Here is a 16,381-nt window from a genome sequence, read left to right as displayed (position 1 = left end):
AAAGTTGTGGCAAAACGGCTTAAGGACAACAAAGTCAAGATATTGGAGTGGCCATCACAAAGCCCTGACCTCAATCCCATAGAACATTTGTGGGCAGAACTGAAAAAGCGTGTGCAAGCAAGGAGGCCTACAAACCTGACTCAGTTACACCAGCTCCGTCAGGAGGAATGGGCCAAAATTCACCCAACTTATTGTGGGAAGCATGTGGAAGACTACCTGAAACGTTTGACCAAAGTTCAACAATTGAAAGGTAATGCTACCAAATAGTTATTGAGTGTATGTTAACTTCTGACCCACTGGGAATGTGATGAAAGAAATAAAAGCTGAAATAAATCATTCTCTCTACTATTATTCTGACATTTCACATTCTTAAAATAAAGTGGTGATCCTAACTGACCTAAGTCAGGGAAGTTTTACTAGGATTAAATGTCAGGAATTGTGAAAAACTGAGTTTAAATGTACTTGGCTAAGGTGTATGTAAACTTCCGACTTCAACTGTATAAGGAGGAGATAGTGGTCTTTCTTCAGTTACTTATAATAGAGGTCTGTTTTGTAAACACATAAACATGTAAAGACATGAAACTGTGTTTTGTTCCAGAGAGGTCTAGAACGTATCATCTCATTGGGAAGCATTTCAAGATTTCTGAGGCCTATGTGTCAAACAAGAACAATTTATGTGCTTTAAGGTAGCCTATTCTTGAATTAATTGGTGAATATAATTAGGCATGATTACAAATATATATTAATATTTATTTAATTGTATTATATTTAAATAAGTGAAAGGGAGTGAAGGACTTGTATCCCATATTATGTTTTGATTGATTTATTGATATATTGTCAATATGGAATATGCAATTTTCTAATGTGCTCATTGATAAGAGCCAGCCCATGATAGGAAATATCCTCATATAGATGATTGCCATGGGTCATTGATTGACATCACTTCACTGCACTCTGCATTTTCTTCTGTCCTCTTTCTACAGGAGCTAACCCAACCTATCTGATTTCACATTCCAAAATCTTAATCTTCTTTAGGATGGGATCCTCTTTAACAAACTTGAAGTTTTCAATAGGACCGATGATACCCCTTTCTTATCCTATCACTCACTTGCCCAAATTCTTGTTTTGAGTTCTACAACCTGATTTACCGCACTGGCGCCATTCAACTTCAAAGCGCAAGCATACTTTCTTAATTAGGGGTTATGTTCTTGCAGTTTGTTTGGCAATATAATCCCACTCGATAGAACTGGGTACTATATAAAGGTTTACATTGTAACCTAATTAAAATGTTTCTAGCCTAGCTTACAAAACACAATATTATATACTGTAATAGTAATAGATATATCTACGGTCTAGATATCTCAGTCAGCTATTTTACGTGAATATACAGCCACAATTCTTGATTCCTCCACCAATGCTCGAGAAGAGGAACAGGCACCTGGGTGCGCTTTGGTTCCATGATGGATTATTGCTATTCATTACCACCCAGGGCGCGCTCGGCACGCTTCGACCAAGCAAGACATAAAACAAAGAGTTCGCCGACCAGATTGAATCAACCTCTGAAGGAGGGGGGATAGAGTAAACAGAGAGGACCAGGTAACAGTACCCAACCTGAGACGAATTGCAAAGGAAAATCAGAGTATCTGCAAACAGTTTATTTTCACAGGGTCAGCAGAGAACTGAATAGTAACGGTATCTATTTTTTTTCTGTAAGTATCGACTACTATAGCAAACAATTACATCTGAAATGGACCGTAAAATTGCAGACTTCTCTGGGATGTGGAAAATGAAGACTTCTGAAAACTTTGAAGAACTCCTGAAAGCATTGGGTGAGTATTTTCATACTGATATGAGCATGAACGTAGCTTTTGGTTATTATAACTAACATTCGAATGTCTTAATGCACTCTCTATATAAATATGTTTGTAGTAGACATGTCTGTAAATGTATCGACTCTTTGATATAGTCTTCGATTATCATAAATTCTACAAATCACTGTTGCACTTATTTATGCAACTGCAATTCTTAATTTTTTTTTCAATCTATGGAGCCCTAGCCTTTGTCAGGGATATGTCAAGCATCCCACTCTGGGCTATCGGTGAAATGTTAAAAAAGCTTGGTCTGTGGCCGCACACACCACTCAAGTGTTTCTTCTCCTCTGTGCATGTGTTTGGTTTTATGGGTAATTATGAGCTAGCCATATTATTTGTAATAATTATCTTGCTTGATTTATTGTTTTAAAAGTCCTTGGTTATCCTCCACCGTACACACACACACACACACACACACAGAGAAAGGTCAAAAGGAGGGCCAGTCAGTGGCATTCATTAAAATGTAAAGACAAATAACCCGTGGAGGAATGATATATTTTACCTCGTTATAAACCAAGTCCTCGTGAGATTGTAATTAAAGCCAGTGTAAACGGGACTAAGCCCTGAAATGGGCCCCCTGAAGTGGGCCCCCTCAGTCAGCCGGTACTGAGACTGACATTCCCCCAGTACCCTGGGAATCCTCAACAAACTCGCTCTAGGGGTTTCTCTGTGGCAACAGCAGTATATCTCTCCGAAGAGCAATTTCGCTCCAGACAAAAATATACTTTCCAATGAGAAGGTTTATCAGATTTTTATTTAGGGATAAGAATGTTAATTTGAAAAGGCGAGAGGAATGAAGTTCAATCGGATATTTCATTCATTTAGATGACTAGCATCCTGTTAATTGTATGAAAGTCTATGCTAATCATCCCTTAAAGTTGAATGAATGAGAGCTCTGTCTGAGATCAAACCCTCCCCCTCTGATGTCTTTCCCACTACCCATAAAATAATGGTTATGAATGATGGCTGTGAAATGGCTTTTCATCACAATAGATGCATCCCAAATAGCACTGTATTCCCTATATAATGTACTACTTTTCAAAAGCCCCATAGGGCCCTGTTCAAAAGTAGTGCACTATGTAATGAATAGGGTGCCATTTAGGATGCATACAATGTCTCCATTCTCCATCTACTCCTGTGATACCTTATTGGTCCCCTATGACCAGGTGTGAACGTGTTTGTCAGGAAGATAGCCGTGGCTGCAGCCTCCAGGCCTGCAGTAGAGATCACCCAGCAGGGAGAGAGCCTCTCCATCCAGACCTCCACCAGCGTACGCACCACCCATGTCTCCTTCACCGTGGGACAGTCCTTCAATGAGACCACAGTGGACGGACGCCTCTGCACGGTAATATTCCATTTCCACACTCTTCATCTCTACATATGTTGCATGAAATATTTTTGTTACTATATGTGCATATTTTGCCAGGACTCAGTGTACGAAGTCAGGGGTCTGTATAAGCATGTGGAAATAATCAGTGTGTAACTTGATAGTTGTTCTTGGTGATGGTTTACTATTCTTACTTTTGATATGGTTTGTAGAGGGCAGTAAGCATAACGTCTAACAGACTTGAGGAAGCAGTAACATGCTGCAACAGTACTGAGTACCAAATGAGAAGCCTCAGGGTCACACACAGACCTACTGTGTCTTTCTATCAAACCGCTTCACTACAACATGCAGTGTCATTTATTAAATCCTTGCTTGGCCTTCCTCCTATGATCTCCAGAGTACCCCTCGCTGGGAGACAGATAGCAAGATCAGCTGTGAGCAGATTTTGCATAAAGGGGAGGGCCCTAAGACTGCCTGGACCCGTGAAGTGACCAATGATGGTGAACTGATTTTGGTAAAGACTCAATTTTTATTGACTAAAAACAGTAATCCTATTCCTGTATTTACATGATAGGCTTTAACTGTATTTGGGGGCAAATTTATGTGTTTGATTTATCAGAGTTTTATATTAATTTAGTTGTCATTTTCTTTCAGATAATGAGCGCTGGGGATGTCGTGTGCACCAGAGTGTATCAACGAGAATGAAAACTTTCAAGACTGTCAAACTTTTCACTTTGTGCCTCTTTTTTCACATTTCTTAATTTCTACCTTTTCCGTTTGCTTATTTAATCTTCCAGTCATTCAGATTATGGTTAACAAGACGTCAGTGGTGTGCTTTTTGTCAGACAGAGTTTGACTCTTGTGAAAGCCTTGTGTCAGTTTTTTTTGATGTGTCAGTTTTATGTTCTCGTATTAGCTTGTAATGGTATCATTCTTCATACACAACCAAAGCTGTATTTATTCTCAGTATAACGCATGAAAACCCATCCATATTTTTGTTCAAATTCCTTTACCAAAACAAATGTTAACCATCCTCAAAATGTTGTTAAAACAATTACAAATTGATAACGTATTTCCAAAACCTGATTTTATTAGCTTTCTGAAACAAACTGATTCAAACCAAGACCTTGTCCATCACCGCTGTTCTGACTTTCTCTCTCCCTACCACCTCCTTTCAACTTCTAGTATCCCCTGCCTAAGATCTTTGTATGCATCCCTCATTTGTTTTCCATCCCTCCCTGCCACTTCCATGCCACTTGGCCTCTTTGACAAGTAGCCTAGCGGTAAGTTGCGTTGGGCTAGTAACCAAAAGGTTTCTGGTTTGAATCCCTGAGCCAGCAATGTGGGAAAAAAAATCAGCCATTCTGCCCTTGAGCAAGACAGTTAACCCCCAATGACAACTGCTGCCCTTCTCTCCCACACACCCTTTTCTCTATGTGCTCTCATCCCTCACCATTTTGTTCATTTAGAGTTTTTAAACTCTGAGAGAATCCATATTTTATGAACAACACTGTGTCTGAGAGACATTTGGCAGGAACAAGGGGAAAAACCAGGAGTGGTAGGGAAAGAATGAGAGAGTGAGGGACCATAACAAAATAATTTCATATTGAGAACGGTGCTATTTCCTCCGCTCTCCTTCCCAGCTGTACCTACTTACAGTATGAGCTCAAAATGTTCCCCACCCCCTCTTCCCTGGACTCGGCCCGCAACCAGTTACAAAGGGTAAAATGACTGCCTCTGATTTGTGTGAAGACGCTTGTAGCTGCTCTCCGACTCTCCCACACACCTCTGAACTGGACAGCCGAAACAAAATACAGTCACACTTACATTAACACATACTTGGGAGGACTGATCAGTTCTTAGAAAATAATGGATTGAAGAATGGATTGAACAGTGCAGGATCTCTCATGCACTTCCTGAGGAGAGAATGCTTACTCTGTCCATAGGCAGTGATGGTTTTTCCAGATTTGCAGACGGTGTGCCAAGGGTCCCAAATGGCATCCTATTGCCTATATAGGGCTCTGGTCATAAGTAGTGCACTATGTAGGGAATAGAGTCCCATTTTGAACGCAGCCAAGCCCTCTGAGGTCCTCCTCAGATTTACTCACTGTGCTGAGCCAGCATCAGGCTTCCTGGGCTTCATTTCTCCAAACTGTGTGTTCTCTCAATAAACTCACTGGGTAAGTGAGTGAGTGAATGAATGAAGTGAGAGTGGGTTATGTAACCTGAGGTGCATAGCTCCCGTTTCAAACAGACAGTTCAGCCAAAAGTGTTGATGCATTCATCCAAACTAAATTAATCCATACTGTAACTGATATGCGTATATGTATTTTTTTTTTTTAAACGGTCCTTCCGCTCTGGTCTGAAAATTAGTTTGGCCGAGTGGCCAACTCTAGGAAGAGTCTTGGTGATCCAAACTTTTACCATTTAGGAATGATAGAGGACACTGTGTTCTTGGGGACATTCAATGCTGCCAACATTTTTTTTATACCCTTCCCCAGATCTGTGTTGAGACAATCTTGTCTCAGAGCTCTACGGATAATTCCTTCGACCTCATGGCTTGGTTTTTGCTCTGGAAACTGTGGGACCTTATTTACATTTTAGTCATTTAGCAGACGCTCTTATCCAGAGCGACTTGAATGCATACATTTCATACATTTTTTTCTCCGTACTGGTCCCCCGTGGGAATCAAACCCACAACCCTAGCGTTGCAAACACCATGCTCTACCAACTGACACACACGGGACCATGTGGCTCAGGTGTGTGCCATGGCACAGGTGTGTGCCATTCCAAATCATGTCCAATCAATTGAATTTACCACAGGTGGACTCCAATCAAGTTGTAGAAACATCTCAAGGATGATCAATGAAAATAGGATGCAACTGAGCTCAATTTCGAGTCTCATAGCAATGAATACTTATGTTAATAAGGTATTTCTGTTTTTATTTTTAATGCATGTGCAAAAATGTCTAAAAACCTGTTTTTGCTTTGTCATTATGGGGTATTGTGTGTAGAAAAATGGGGAACTATTTTTACTCAATCAATTTTAGAATAAGGCTGTAACATAGCAAAATGTGAAAAAAGTCAAGGTGTCTGAATCCTTTCTGAATGCACTGTATATGATATGATCTGTATATGATCAGAGGCGTCTTGCCTATAGGGGGCACAGGGGCACGTGCCCCGCCAGATTTGTCCTGTTATTGTTTCTCTGTAATACTACTAGCCACCTTGTCAGGGCTTTCAGACGGATCGGACCAATACGCAGCGTGATCGTAGTTCCACATCTTTTATTCAATCGTGAAACTCATGCAATAAACAATAAACTTGAAATACAAAAAACAAGAAAGCCGTGACGCAGAGCAGGCATACACTACTCACAAAATGAATCACCCACAAAAACACCAGTGGGACAAACATCAACTTAAATATGGCCTCCAATTAGAGACAACTACAACCGGCTGCCTCTAATTGGAGGTCATGCCAAACAAAAACTAACCTAGAAATACAAAACAAGAAACTAAACAGAAATACAAAAACGGACAAACACCCCCTGTCACGCCCTGACCTACTCTACCATAGAAAATAACAACTTACTATGGTCAGGACGTGACACACCTAGCAATTTTATGAAGTTGGCTTTAGCTAGTCCAGATAGGTTCCCAATTTCCCAACCTCATAACTACACCGAACAAAAATATAAATGCAACAATTTCAAAGATTTTACTGAGTTAAAGTTTATTTAAGTAAATCAGTCAATTGAAATAAATTCATTAGGCCTTAGTCTATAGATTTCACATGATTGGGAATACAGATATCCATCTGTTGGTCGTGGATAGCTTAAAAAAAAGGTAGGGGCATGGATCAGAAAACCAGTCAGTAGCTGGTGTGACCACCATTTGCCTCATTCAGCGCGATACATCTCCTTCGCATAGAGTTGATCAGGCTGTTGATTGTGGCCTGTGGAATATTGTCCCACTCCTCTTCAATGGCTGTGCAAAGTTGCTGGATATTTTTATTTATTTATTTAGTATTTATCCTTTATTTAACTAGGCAAGTCAGTTAAGAACACATTCTTATTTACAATGACGGCCTACCAAAAGGAAAAAGGCCTCCTGCGGGGACGGGGCTGGGATTAAAAAATTAAATATAGGACAAAACACACATCACGACAAGACAGACCACACAACACTACATAAAGATAGGTCTAAGACGACAACATAGCAAGGCAGCAGCACATGACAACACAGCGTGGTAGCAACACAACATGACAACATGGTAGAAGCACAAAACATGGTACAAACATCATTGGGCACAGACAACAGCACAAAGGGCAAGAAGGTGGGAACTACAACACTCTGTCGTACATGTCGATCCAGAGCATCCCAAACATTCTCAATGGGTGACATGTCTGGTGAGTATGCAGGGCATGTAAGAACTGTGACATTTTCAGCTTCCAGAAATTGTGTACAGATCCTTGCAATGTGGGGCTGTGCATTATTTACATTATACATTTTAGTCATTTAGCAGACGCTCTTATCCAGAGCATCTGCATATATTTCATTTCATGCATTAAAAAAAATTAAAATAAAAAAAAAAATATAATTGTACTGGCCCCCCGTGGGAATCAAACCCAGAACCCTGGCGTTGCACACACCATGCTGGCGTTGCAAACACCATGCTCTACCAACTGAGCCACAGGGAAGACCATTATCATGCTGAAACATGAGGTGATGGCGGCAGATGAATGTCAAGACAATGGGCCTCAGGATCTCGTCACTGTATCTCTGTGCATTAAAATTGCCATCAATAAAATGCAATTGTGTTCATTGTCAGTGGTTTACGCCTGCTCATACCATAACCCCACCACCACGGAGCACTCTGTTCACAACGTTGAAATCAGCAAACCGCTCGCCCAAAGGATGGCATTGATGCTGTCTGCCATCTGCCCAGTAAAGTTGAAACCGGGATTCATCTGTGAATATTTGTATGAACATAACAAGATTCAACAACTGAGACATAAACTGAACAAGTTCCACAGACATGTGACTAACAGAAATGGAATAATGTGTCCCTGAACAAAGGGGGGGGGGTCAAAATCAAAGGTAACAGTCAGTATCTGGTGTGGCCACCAGCTGCATTAAGTACTGCAGTGCATCTCCTCCTCATGGACTGCACCAGATTTACCAGTTCTTGCTGTGAGATGTTGTCCCACTCTTCCACCAAGGCACCTGCAAGTTCCCGGACATTTCTGGGGGGAATGGCCCTAGCCCTCACCTGCCGATCCAACAGGTCCCAGATGTGCTCAATGGGACTGAGATTCCTGTCTTGCAGGAAATCACGCACAGAACGAGCAGTATAGTAATGTTATACACTACATGACCAAAAGTAAGTGGACACCTGCTCGTCGAACATCTCATTACAAAAACAATGGGCATTAATATGGAGTTAGTCTCCCCTTTGCTGCTATAACAGCCTCCACTCTTCTGGGAAGGCATTCCACTAGATGTTGGAACATTGCTGCTGGGGCTTGCTTCCATTCAGCCATGAGCATTAGTGAGGTTGGGCACTGATGTTGGGCGATTAGGCCTGGCTCTCAGTCAGCATTCCAATTCATCCCGCAGTTGTTCGATGGGGTTGAGGTCAAGGTTCTGTGCAGGCCAGTCAAGTTCTTCCACACCGATCTCGACAAACCATTTCTGTATTGACCTCGCTTTGTGCATGGGAGCATTGTCATTCTGAAACAGGAAAGAGCCTTCCCCAAACTGATGCCACAAAGTTGGAAGCACAGAATCGTCTAGAATGTCATTCTATGCTGTAGTGTTAAGGTTTCTCTTCACTGGAACTAAGGGGTCTTTCCCGATTCATGAAAAACAGCCCCAGACCATTATTCCTCCTCCACAAAACTTTACACTTGGCACTATGCATTAGTGTTCTTCTGGCATCCACCAAACCCAGATTCGTCCGTCAGACTGCCAGATGGTGATGCTTGATTCATTACTCCAGGGAATGCGTTTCCACTGCTCCAAAGTCCAATAGGAACGAGCTTTACACCACTCCAGCCAACACTTGGCATTGCGCATGGTGATCTTAGGCTTGTGTGTGGCTGCTTGGCCATGGAAACCCATTTCATGAAGCTCATAATGAACAGTTATTGTGCTAACGTTGCGTTCAGCGGTCGTTTGGTTGCAAACGAGGACAGATGATTTTACATGCTACGTGCTTCAGCACTCGGCCGTCCCATTCTGTGAGCTTGTGTGGCCTTAAACGTAAGAAAGTGTGAAAAAAGTCAAGGGGTCTGAATACTTTTCGAATGCACTGTATATTTAAGAATTGTATCTATGACCAAATAAGTAAGATATCTTTGAGTAGCAGCCAGGGAAACAAGGAATCCCAGTTATCAATAGAACATTTTCTTCCTGGGGGGGTGTTGTTTACCTGGTTTCTTTTGATTATCCAGTGACAAGTGCTTGAAATAAATAGTGCTAGCTGACAAGACAGACCTGGTAGACATTCACATTATTGTCATTGACTATTATCCTGTGTCTGTACATTGTGTACAGAGGCACACGTTGAGAAACACTTTGTACTATTCAAAGGAACCACCGGTGCCAGTTGGAATTTGTGGTATCCCCTAGGCTTGGTCCACTAACACTTGATTTATAACTGAATGGGAAACTAATAGTTACCATTTTCTTATTGAAATGCATGATGAATAAAGAGGACTGCTGTTTTTTCAATGTGTCAATTGTATGCAATGCAAATTACAATCAAGGCAGCCATTGTGAATTCATTGTATGTTTTGTACATTCTGATTTGGCCATTGTACAGTATCTCTGTTGTAGAGCAAGTTAAATAGATTAGATAAGATATTTCTTTGTCTTATTTTCACAGATATCTTCTTTATGTACAAGAAAATGCACTGCGATAAAGTCAGAGACATAGCATAGGCCAGACATAACAGCAAATACAGAAATTCATGAAAAACAAAACAAGAATGACAGCTTTAGACTCTTACCCCTCCCTTCCACATTACATAGCTGTGCCCCCCCCCCAGCCTCCCTTATATACTCTATACTACCATGATTGTCCATGATTCCATGAGTGAGATACAGTGGGGAGAACAAGTATTTGATAACCTGCAAAATCGGCAGTGTTTCCTACTTACAAAGCATGTAGAGGGCTGTAATTTTTATCATAGGTACACTTCAACTGTGAGAGACGGAATCTAAAACAAAAATCCAGAAAATCACATTGTATGATTTTTAAGTAATTAATTTGCATTTTATTGCATGACATAAGTATTTGATCACCTACCAACCAGTAAGAATTCCGGCTCTCACAGACCTGTTAGTTTTTCTTTAAGAAGCCCTCCTGTTCTCCACTCATTACCTGTATTAACTGCACCTGTTTGAACTCGTTACCTGTATAAAAGACACCTGTCCACACACTCAATCAAACAGACTCCAACCTCTCCACAATGGCCAAGACCAGAGAGCTGTGTAAGGACTTCAGGGATAAAATTGTAGACCTGCACAAGGCTGGGATGGGCTACAGGACAATAGGCAAGCAGCTTGGTGAGAAGGCAACAACTGTTGGCGCAATTATTAGAAAATGGAAGAAGTTCAAGATGACGGTCAATCACCCTCGGTCTGGGGCTCCATGCAAGATCTCACCTCGTGGGGCATCAATGATCATGAGGAAGGTGAGGGATCAGCCCAGAACTACATGGCAGGACCTGGTCAATGACCTGAAGAGAGCTGGGACCACAGTCTCAAAGAAAACCATTAGTAACACACTACGCCGTCATGGATTAAAATCCTGCAGCGCACGCAAGGTCCCCCTGCTCAAGCCAGCGCATGTCCAGGCCCGTCTGAAGTTCGCCAATGACCATCTGGATGACCCAGAGGAGGAATGGAAGAAGGTCATGTGGTCTGAGACAACAATAGAGCTTTTTGGTCTAAACTCCACTCACTGTGTTTGGAGGAAGAAGAAGGATGAGTACAACCCCAAGAACACCATCCCAACTGTGAAGCATGGAAGTGGAAACATCATTCTTTGGGGATGCTTTTCTACAAAGGGGACAGGACGACTGCACCGTATTGAGGGGAGGATGGATGGGGCCATGTATCGCGAGATCTTGGCCAACAACCTCCTTCCCTCAGTAAGAGCATTGAAGATGGGTCGTGGCTGGGTCTTCCAGCATGACAACGACCCTAAACACACAGCCAGGGCAACTAAGGAGTGGCTCCGTAAGAAGCATCTCAAGGTCCTGGAGTGGCCTAGCCAGTCTCCAGACCTGAACCCAATAGAAAATCTTTGGAGGGAGCTGAAAGTCCGTATTGCCCAGCGACAGCCCCGACACCTGAAGGATCTGGAGAAAGTCTGTATGGAGGAGTGGGCCAAAATCCCTGCTGCAGTGTGTGCAAACCTTGTCAATAACTACAGCAAACGTATGATCTCTGTAATTGCAAGCAAAGGTTTCTGTACCAAATATTAAGTTCTGCTTTTCTGATGTATCAAATACTTATGTCATGCAATAAAATGCAAATGAATTACTTAAAAATCATACAATGTGACTTTCTGGATTTTTGTTTTAGATTCCGTCTCTCACAGTTGAAGTGTACCTATGATAGAAATTACAGCCCTCTACATGCTTTGTAAGTAGGAAAACCTGCAATATCGGTGTATTGTGGCAAACCTCTTCAAAGTTAGGAGCGTTTGTCACAAATTAAGTGGGAAACTGTCACCAAAGTCAGCCCAGAATGAAAGTTCTTTCGAACATGACAGTACCTGTGTGTTTGTTTCGCTGTCCTGGTCCACCCAGGCCACAGGTAAGGTCAAGGATAGCAGGGTTCGGTACACAAATCTGGTTCTCGGTAGGTCCAGGTCTAAACGCCAACAGGTAAGTCCAAAACAGTCCAGCTCGTACACGGTAAATCCAGCCAATGTAGATTGTCTCTTTCTCTATGGTTCATAGATCCTTCCCGCCCTCTCTCTCTCTTCCTGGTTTTTCTTGACCTTTTATCTGTGGGTCGGCTCCACCTTCTGAGGGTTCCCCTTGCTTCTGGGAATTGATGTTTTGGCAGTCGGCCATTTTGTGATCTGTAGTTCTAATCGGGGTGGCCATTTTAGTGATCGGGCAGAGCCCGTTTATTAGTTCTGCCCTCACATATCTGCTATTTATCACTCGACCCCCTTCTTTGCCACAGTATCAAATACTTGTTCTCCCCACTGTATATTGATATCAGAGATAGGACTATGCCCTACCCAGTCTGTTGGGGAGAGCTTAGGGGACTGTAACACCTTAGGTGGTGGTTCGCTCTCTGGTGCTGGTTAGGGCACAGATGATAGACAGTGGTTGACTTGTATTACTTTAACGGTGATGAATTTCAGCACAGTACAGAGCACAGCTTAGATGTAGCATGGGTTGGACACTGGATAGGTATTTCTTTTCTTAACAGGTTGAATTTAACCGAGTTGTGTTGACCCAGGGTGTACGTGTGTGTGTCCACTCTACAGGGTATTCTCACTTTCTGCCTCATCGTCACCTGGGAGATAACACATCTTTAGTAACCAGCACCTAAGGAATTACAGACCCCTTTTCTGACCCCAATGAAGGCTTAATACTAGGCCTACATGACAACAAAACCACATGCAACTGCAAAGCAACTAATTCTTCCATGACTGTTCAGAATCTGCAGAATATAACGATCCACTAGGCTGAATTAAGAAATGTGTCATTATGTTATTTGCAATACCTCAAGATTGCTTCCTCTGTCACACAAGCACACAAAGGTACACATACCAACAAAATAAAGGGAGTGTATTCAAACAGAGTCATTGATAGAACAAGGGCAATTCCACGTTAACGGAATTGCGCTGAGACTCAGGTTTTAAAATGTGAGCCAAACAAAAACATTGATTTCAAAGTTTAACCAACTATACAACTATGCACAAGGGCTACTTTTATCAACGTGCACTGAACATTTTGCCAAAACACATTCACTGGAAGAATGGGGAGATGCAAAGTTTGGTAATAGATGCAAAATGTCTGCAGAAAAAATGGGGTGTCAGCTATGACATGACACATTGACTTGGAAAAAAATCTATTTTTCTTATTGAACTACAGTAAATTGTTCAATAATGGAATTGTGCTAACAGAATTTTATCATGGGTCCCTGATCTGTACTTCACAGAAATGCATAATTATGGATATGAATGTCATTCTTTTCATGGGGATGTATCCTAAATAGGTACACAAAGTATTATTCTACACGCTGGCCATTATTTTAATGAGCTCTGCCCCCAAACAAGACAAAATTTGGTTGGTCTGGATCAGACCAAATCTGAACCAATCATAGATGTCTACATTTCACAAGATTGGACATCAAAGTACAGCACAGTAGAGATCAGTAGACTACAGTACAACACATTATAGTGTACTCAACTCTAGTGTGCTCTACTGTGTACTTTACTGAACTTTAATGTACAGTACTGTACTGTACTATACTCTACTTTTCTTTACTGTACTCTACTGTGCTGCAGTAGTTGTCCAAACTTGTGAACCCAACTTTAGTTTGTGAGTGACTAATATGATTTCCCATTGTAGCCAATTTGTAACGAGTGCGCTAATAATCGGGACGCAAGTACAGTGAGTGAATTTAATAAATAAACAAACCTAGAAAAAAACAAGAAACACAAGTAGTGTACAGACATGAAACATATAAACAGAAACAGGAATAATAACGCCTGGGGAAGGAACCAAAGGGAGTGACAGGTATAGGGAAGGTCATCAGGAAGGTGATGGAGTCCAGGTGAGTCTCATGGGGCACAGGTGCAAGTACCGATGGTTTCAGTTGTGCGTAATAATGAGTAAACTGGTGACAACGAGCGCCAGAGACGTGGAGCGGGAGTAGACGTGACACAATTCAATTGCAAATATTCCATTACTGATTTTTCAGAAATTCTGTTACCGACTTGGTAACGGAATTTCAAGTTTTAATCACCTAAGGGATAGATTGAAATGTACTGGGGGAAAGGAGTGGCCAAAAATAGGGTTGTTCAACTTTTTTTTGTTGCTTTGGGGAGGTTTGTGTGTTTTGTTATTGGGCATAGGGGAGGATAGTATATTTTCCCCCTGGTTTACATTCACTCTTCTGCATGTATTTTCCTTATAAACAATAGCTTGACTTACTTTTGATACTACCCTAATAAAGTTTAGAAACGTTTGTGAAGGTTTGGTTTGGTGTGGCTATTATTAAGCTTTAGCTACTGCAGGCCTATGATATGAAGGCAGTGTGTCCTGGTGCTCCAACTGACTCCGACAGTTGAACTTTAGGTGAGAAAGTCTGTTTCAGGCCTACCAGAGTTACTCCTATAATCTAACAATATAACGCTTATCTTTATACAAAATATTCTGATAGAAAATGTACTAATTAGCCTCCTTCTGTACATCTATATCTGTATAGTAGATGCAGTAGCCATCTGACATAAAGAAATGCATGTCGGTGTTGTAGCATGCCACCGGCATATCTCGATCTCTCTCTATCTTTCTGGAGTTAGGCCTAAGCTTCTCTTCCTTTATATACTGTAGGCTGTCTATACAGTATATAGTTTTAGGGTGTCTATAGCTAGGTTTTCATCCAATTGGCGACCATATGCCATTTCAGACTTTCCTTTAAGAAAATATGGCGCCGGACATCATGACAGGGACGATTAAAATTGACGTGTCCTTAAAACAGCTGTAACAAATTACAAAAACACTATTCCTTGTGTTTCGATGTGTAGCATATGCAAAACTTTATAGTCTATTTTTTTTATTTGTTTTTCCTAAAATAATAATTATCCACCACACGGTTCTGCTTTCAGAGATTTGAGCACTAAATGTATCAGGGCATTGCATTCATAAGCCTATAGGCTTAGGTGTCCACTGTATGATATTAATGTTTGAATAGACTCTGGCGAGTGTGCTAGTCCAGTGCAGTGGTGATTTTAGCATGTAAATATTGGTGGGGTGAGGCACATGGTGTCACGCCCTGACCTTAGAGAGCCTTTTTATTTCTCTATTTGGTTAGGTCAGGGTGTGATTTGGGTGGGGATTCTAGTTTTTCTATTTCTTTGTTTGCCAGGTATGGTTCCCAATCAGAGGCAGCTGTCTATCGTTGTCTCTGATTGGGGATCATACTTAGGCAGCCTTTTTTCCCACCTTAGTTTGTGGGATCTTGTTTTTGGTACTGTGCTGTGTAGCCCTACTGAAAGTTATGTTTCGTTTGTATTTGTTTTGTTTACGGCGTTCATCTAATAAAGTATGATGTACGCCTACCACGCTGCACCTTGGTCCGATCCTTCCATTGACGAACGTAAAACATGGGCTACTAACAGCTTACACAACATACTGTACACTTAGTGTTACTTTCTTAGCTACAGTATACATACCTCCCTGGCATATTACATAATTTATGCAGCAGCATACAATACATTTTTGTACACACGTTGTTGTGTTGTAATCACTTGAACAGGAAGGTGGTGCGGCGGTCTTTATTGTGGGCAGATTTTGTCATCAAATTTTGTCATTAAAGTCTTGCATTCTCTGGATTTATGGTGCTTTCAAGACAACTGGGAACTCAGAAAAAACAAAGTTGAATCATGACGTCAGTGATCTTCAGGTCGGAGCTCTAGAAAGAGGCCTGAGTTCCCGACTTGGAATTCCGAGTTGGATGACCGTTCAAAACGTATTTTCCCAGTCGGAGCAACATTTTTTCCTAGTTCCAAGTTGTCTTGAACTGACTGAAGTCTGACTTGTTGTGTAATGTTTATATCCAATGATCAATGAGCACTGATATGTTTTATCTATAATTTATCTTCATTTAACAAGGATTGAAAAGGATTTGCTAGTAGATTGTTGACAGTAGATTGTCTAGCTTGATAGCTAAGATTTTGAAAGTATAATGTTGACATGATCTGTCCAATCAAAGCTACGGTAGATATAACGTGATTTGACAATTTTATCAGTGGCCAATGACCTCGAGCCTTCTTGGATGGGAACTTCTAATGTAAATCTATGGCAGTACCCAAGGGGCTTGAATTTTTTTCTCTCCCTGTAGATTATGCAGTGACGTAGTGTCCCCATGAGTGACAGAAGATAGAGCCAATCACGGCGCAACTGGAAAATATTACCAACCTC

General features: G+C 41.4%; 1 protein-coding gene across 2 annotated transcripts; it reads left to right on the top strand.

Moving 5' to 3' along the window:
- Nucleotides 1-744: 744 nt before the first annotated feature.
- crabp2b (cellular retinoic acid binding protein 2, b) lies at nucleotides 745-4,279 on the top strand. Of its 2 annotated transcripts, XM_014142073.2 has the most exons (5): nucleotides 745-1,596; nucleotides 1,715-1,829; nucleotides 3,038-3,216; nucleotides 3,596-3,712; nucleotides 3,853-4,279. In XM_014142073.2, the coding sequence occupies exons 2-5, from the start codon at nucleotides 1,748-1,750 to the stop codon at nucleotides 3,901-3,903; spliced, it is 429 nt and encodes a 142-aa protein (XP_013997548.1). In that variant the 5' UTR covers nucleotides 745-1,596; nucleotides 1,715-1,747; the 3' UTR covers nucleotides 3,904-4,279. The 2 variants fall into 2 exon arrangements, with proteins under 2 accessions (XP_013997548.1, XP_013997547.1); XM_014142072.2 differs by having other exon boundaries at nucleotides 752-1,829.
- The last annotated feature ends 12,102 nt before the right edge of the window (nucleotides 4,280-16,381 follow it).

The sequence above is a fragment of the Salmo salar genome, chromosome ssa14 (assembly GCF_905237065.1).
Source record: "Salmo salar chromosome ssa14, Ssal_v3.1, whole genome shotgun sequence".
NCBI classification, from domain to species: Eukaryota; Metazoa; Chordata; class Actinopteri; order Salmoniformes; family Salmonidae; genus Salmo; species Salmo salar.
Note: the sequence above shows the minus strand (reverse complement) of the source record. Positions and strands in the feature narration are given on the sequence as shown.

Coding starts and splice junctions, on each gene's coding strand:
- crabp2b (XM_014142073.2), top strand. CDS start 1,748: ATGGACCGTAAAATTGCAGACTTCTCTGGGATGTGGAAAATGAAGACT. Junction 1,830..3,037: donor AGAACTCCTGAAAGCATTGG/GTGAGTATTTTC, acceptor CCCTATGACCAG/GTGTGAACGTGTTTGTCAGG. Junction 3,217..3,595: donor TGGACGGACGCCTCTGCACG/GTAATATTCCAT, acceptor TATGATCTCCAG/AGTACCCCTCGCTGGGAGAC.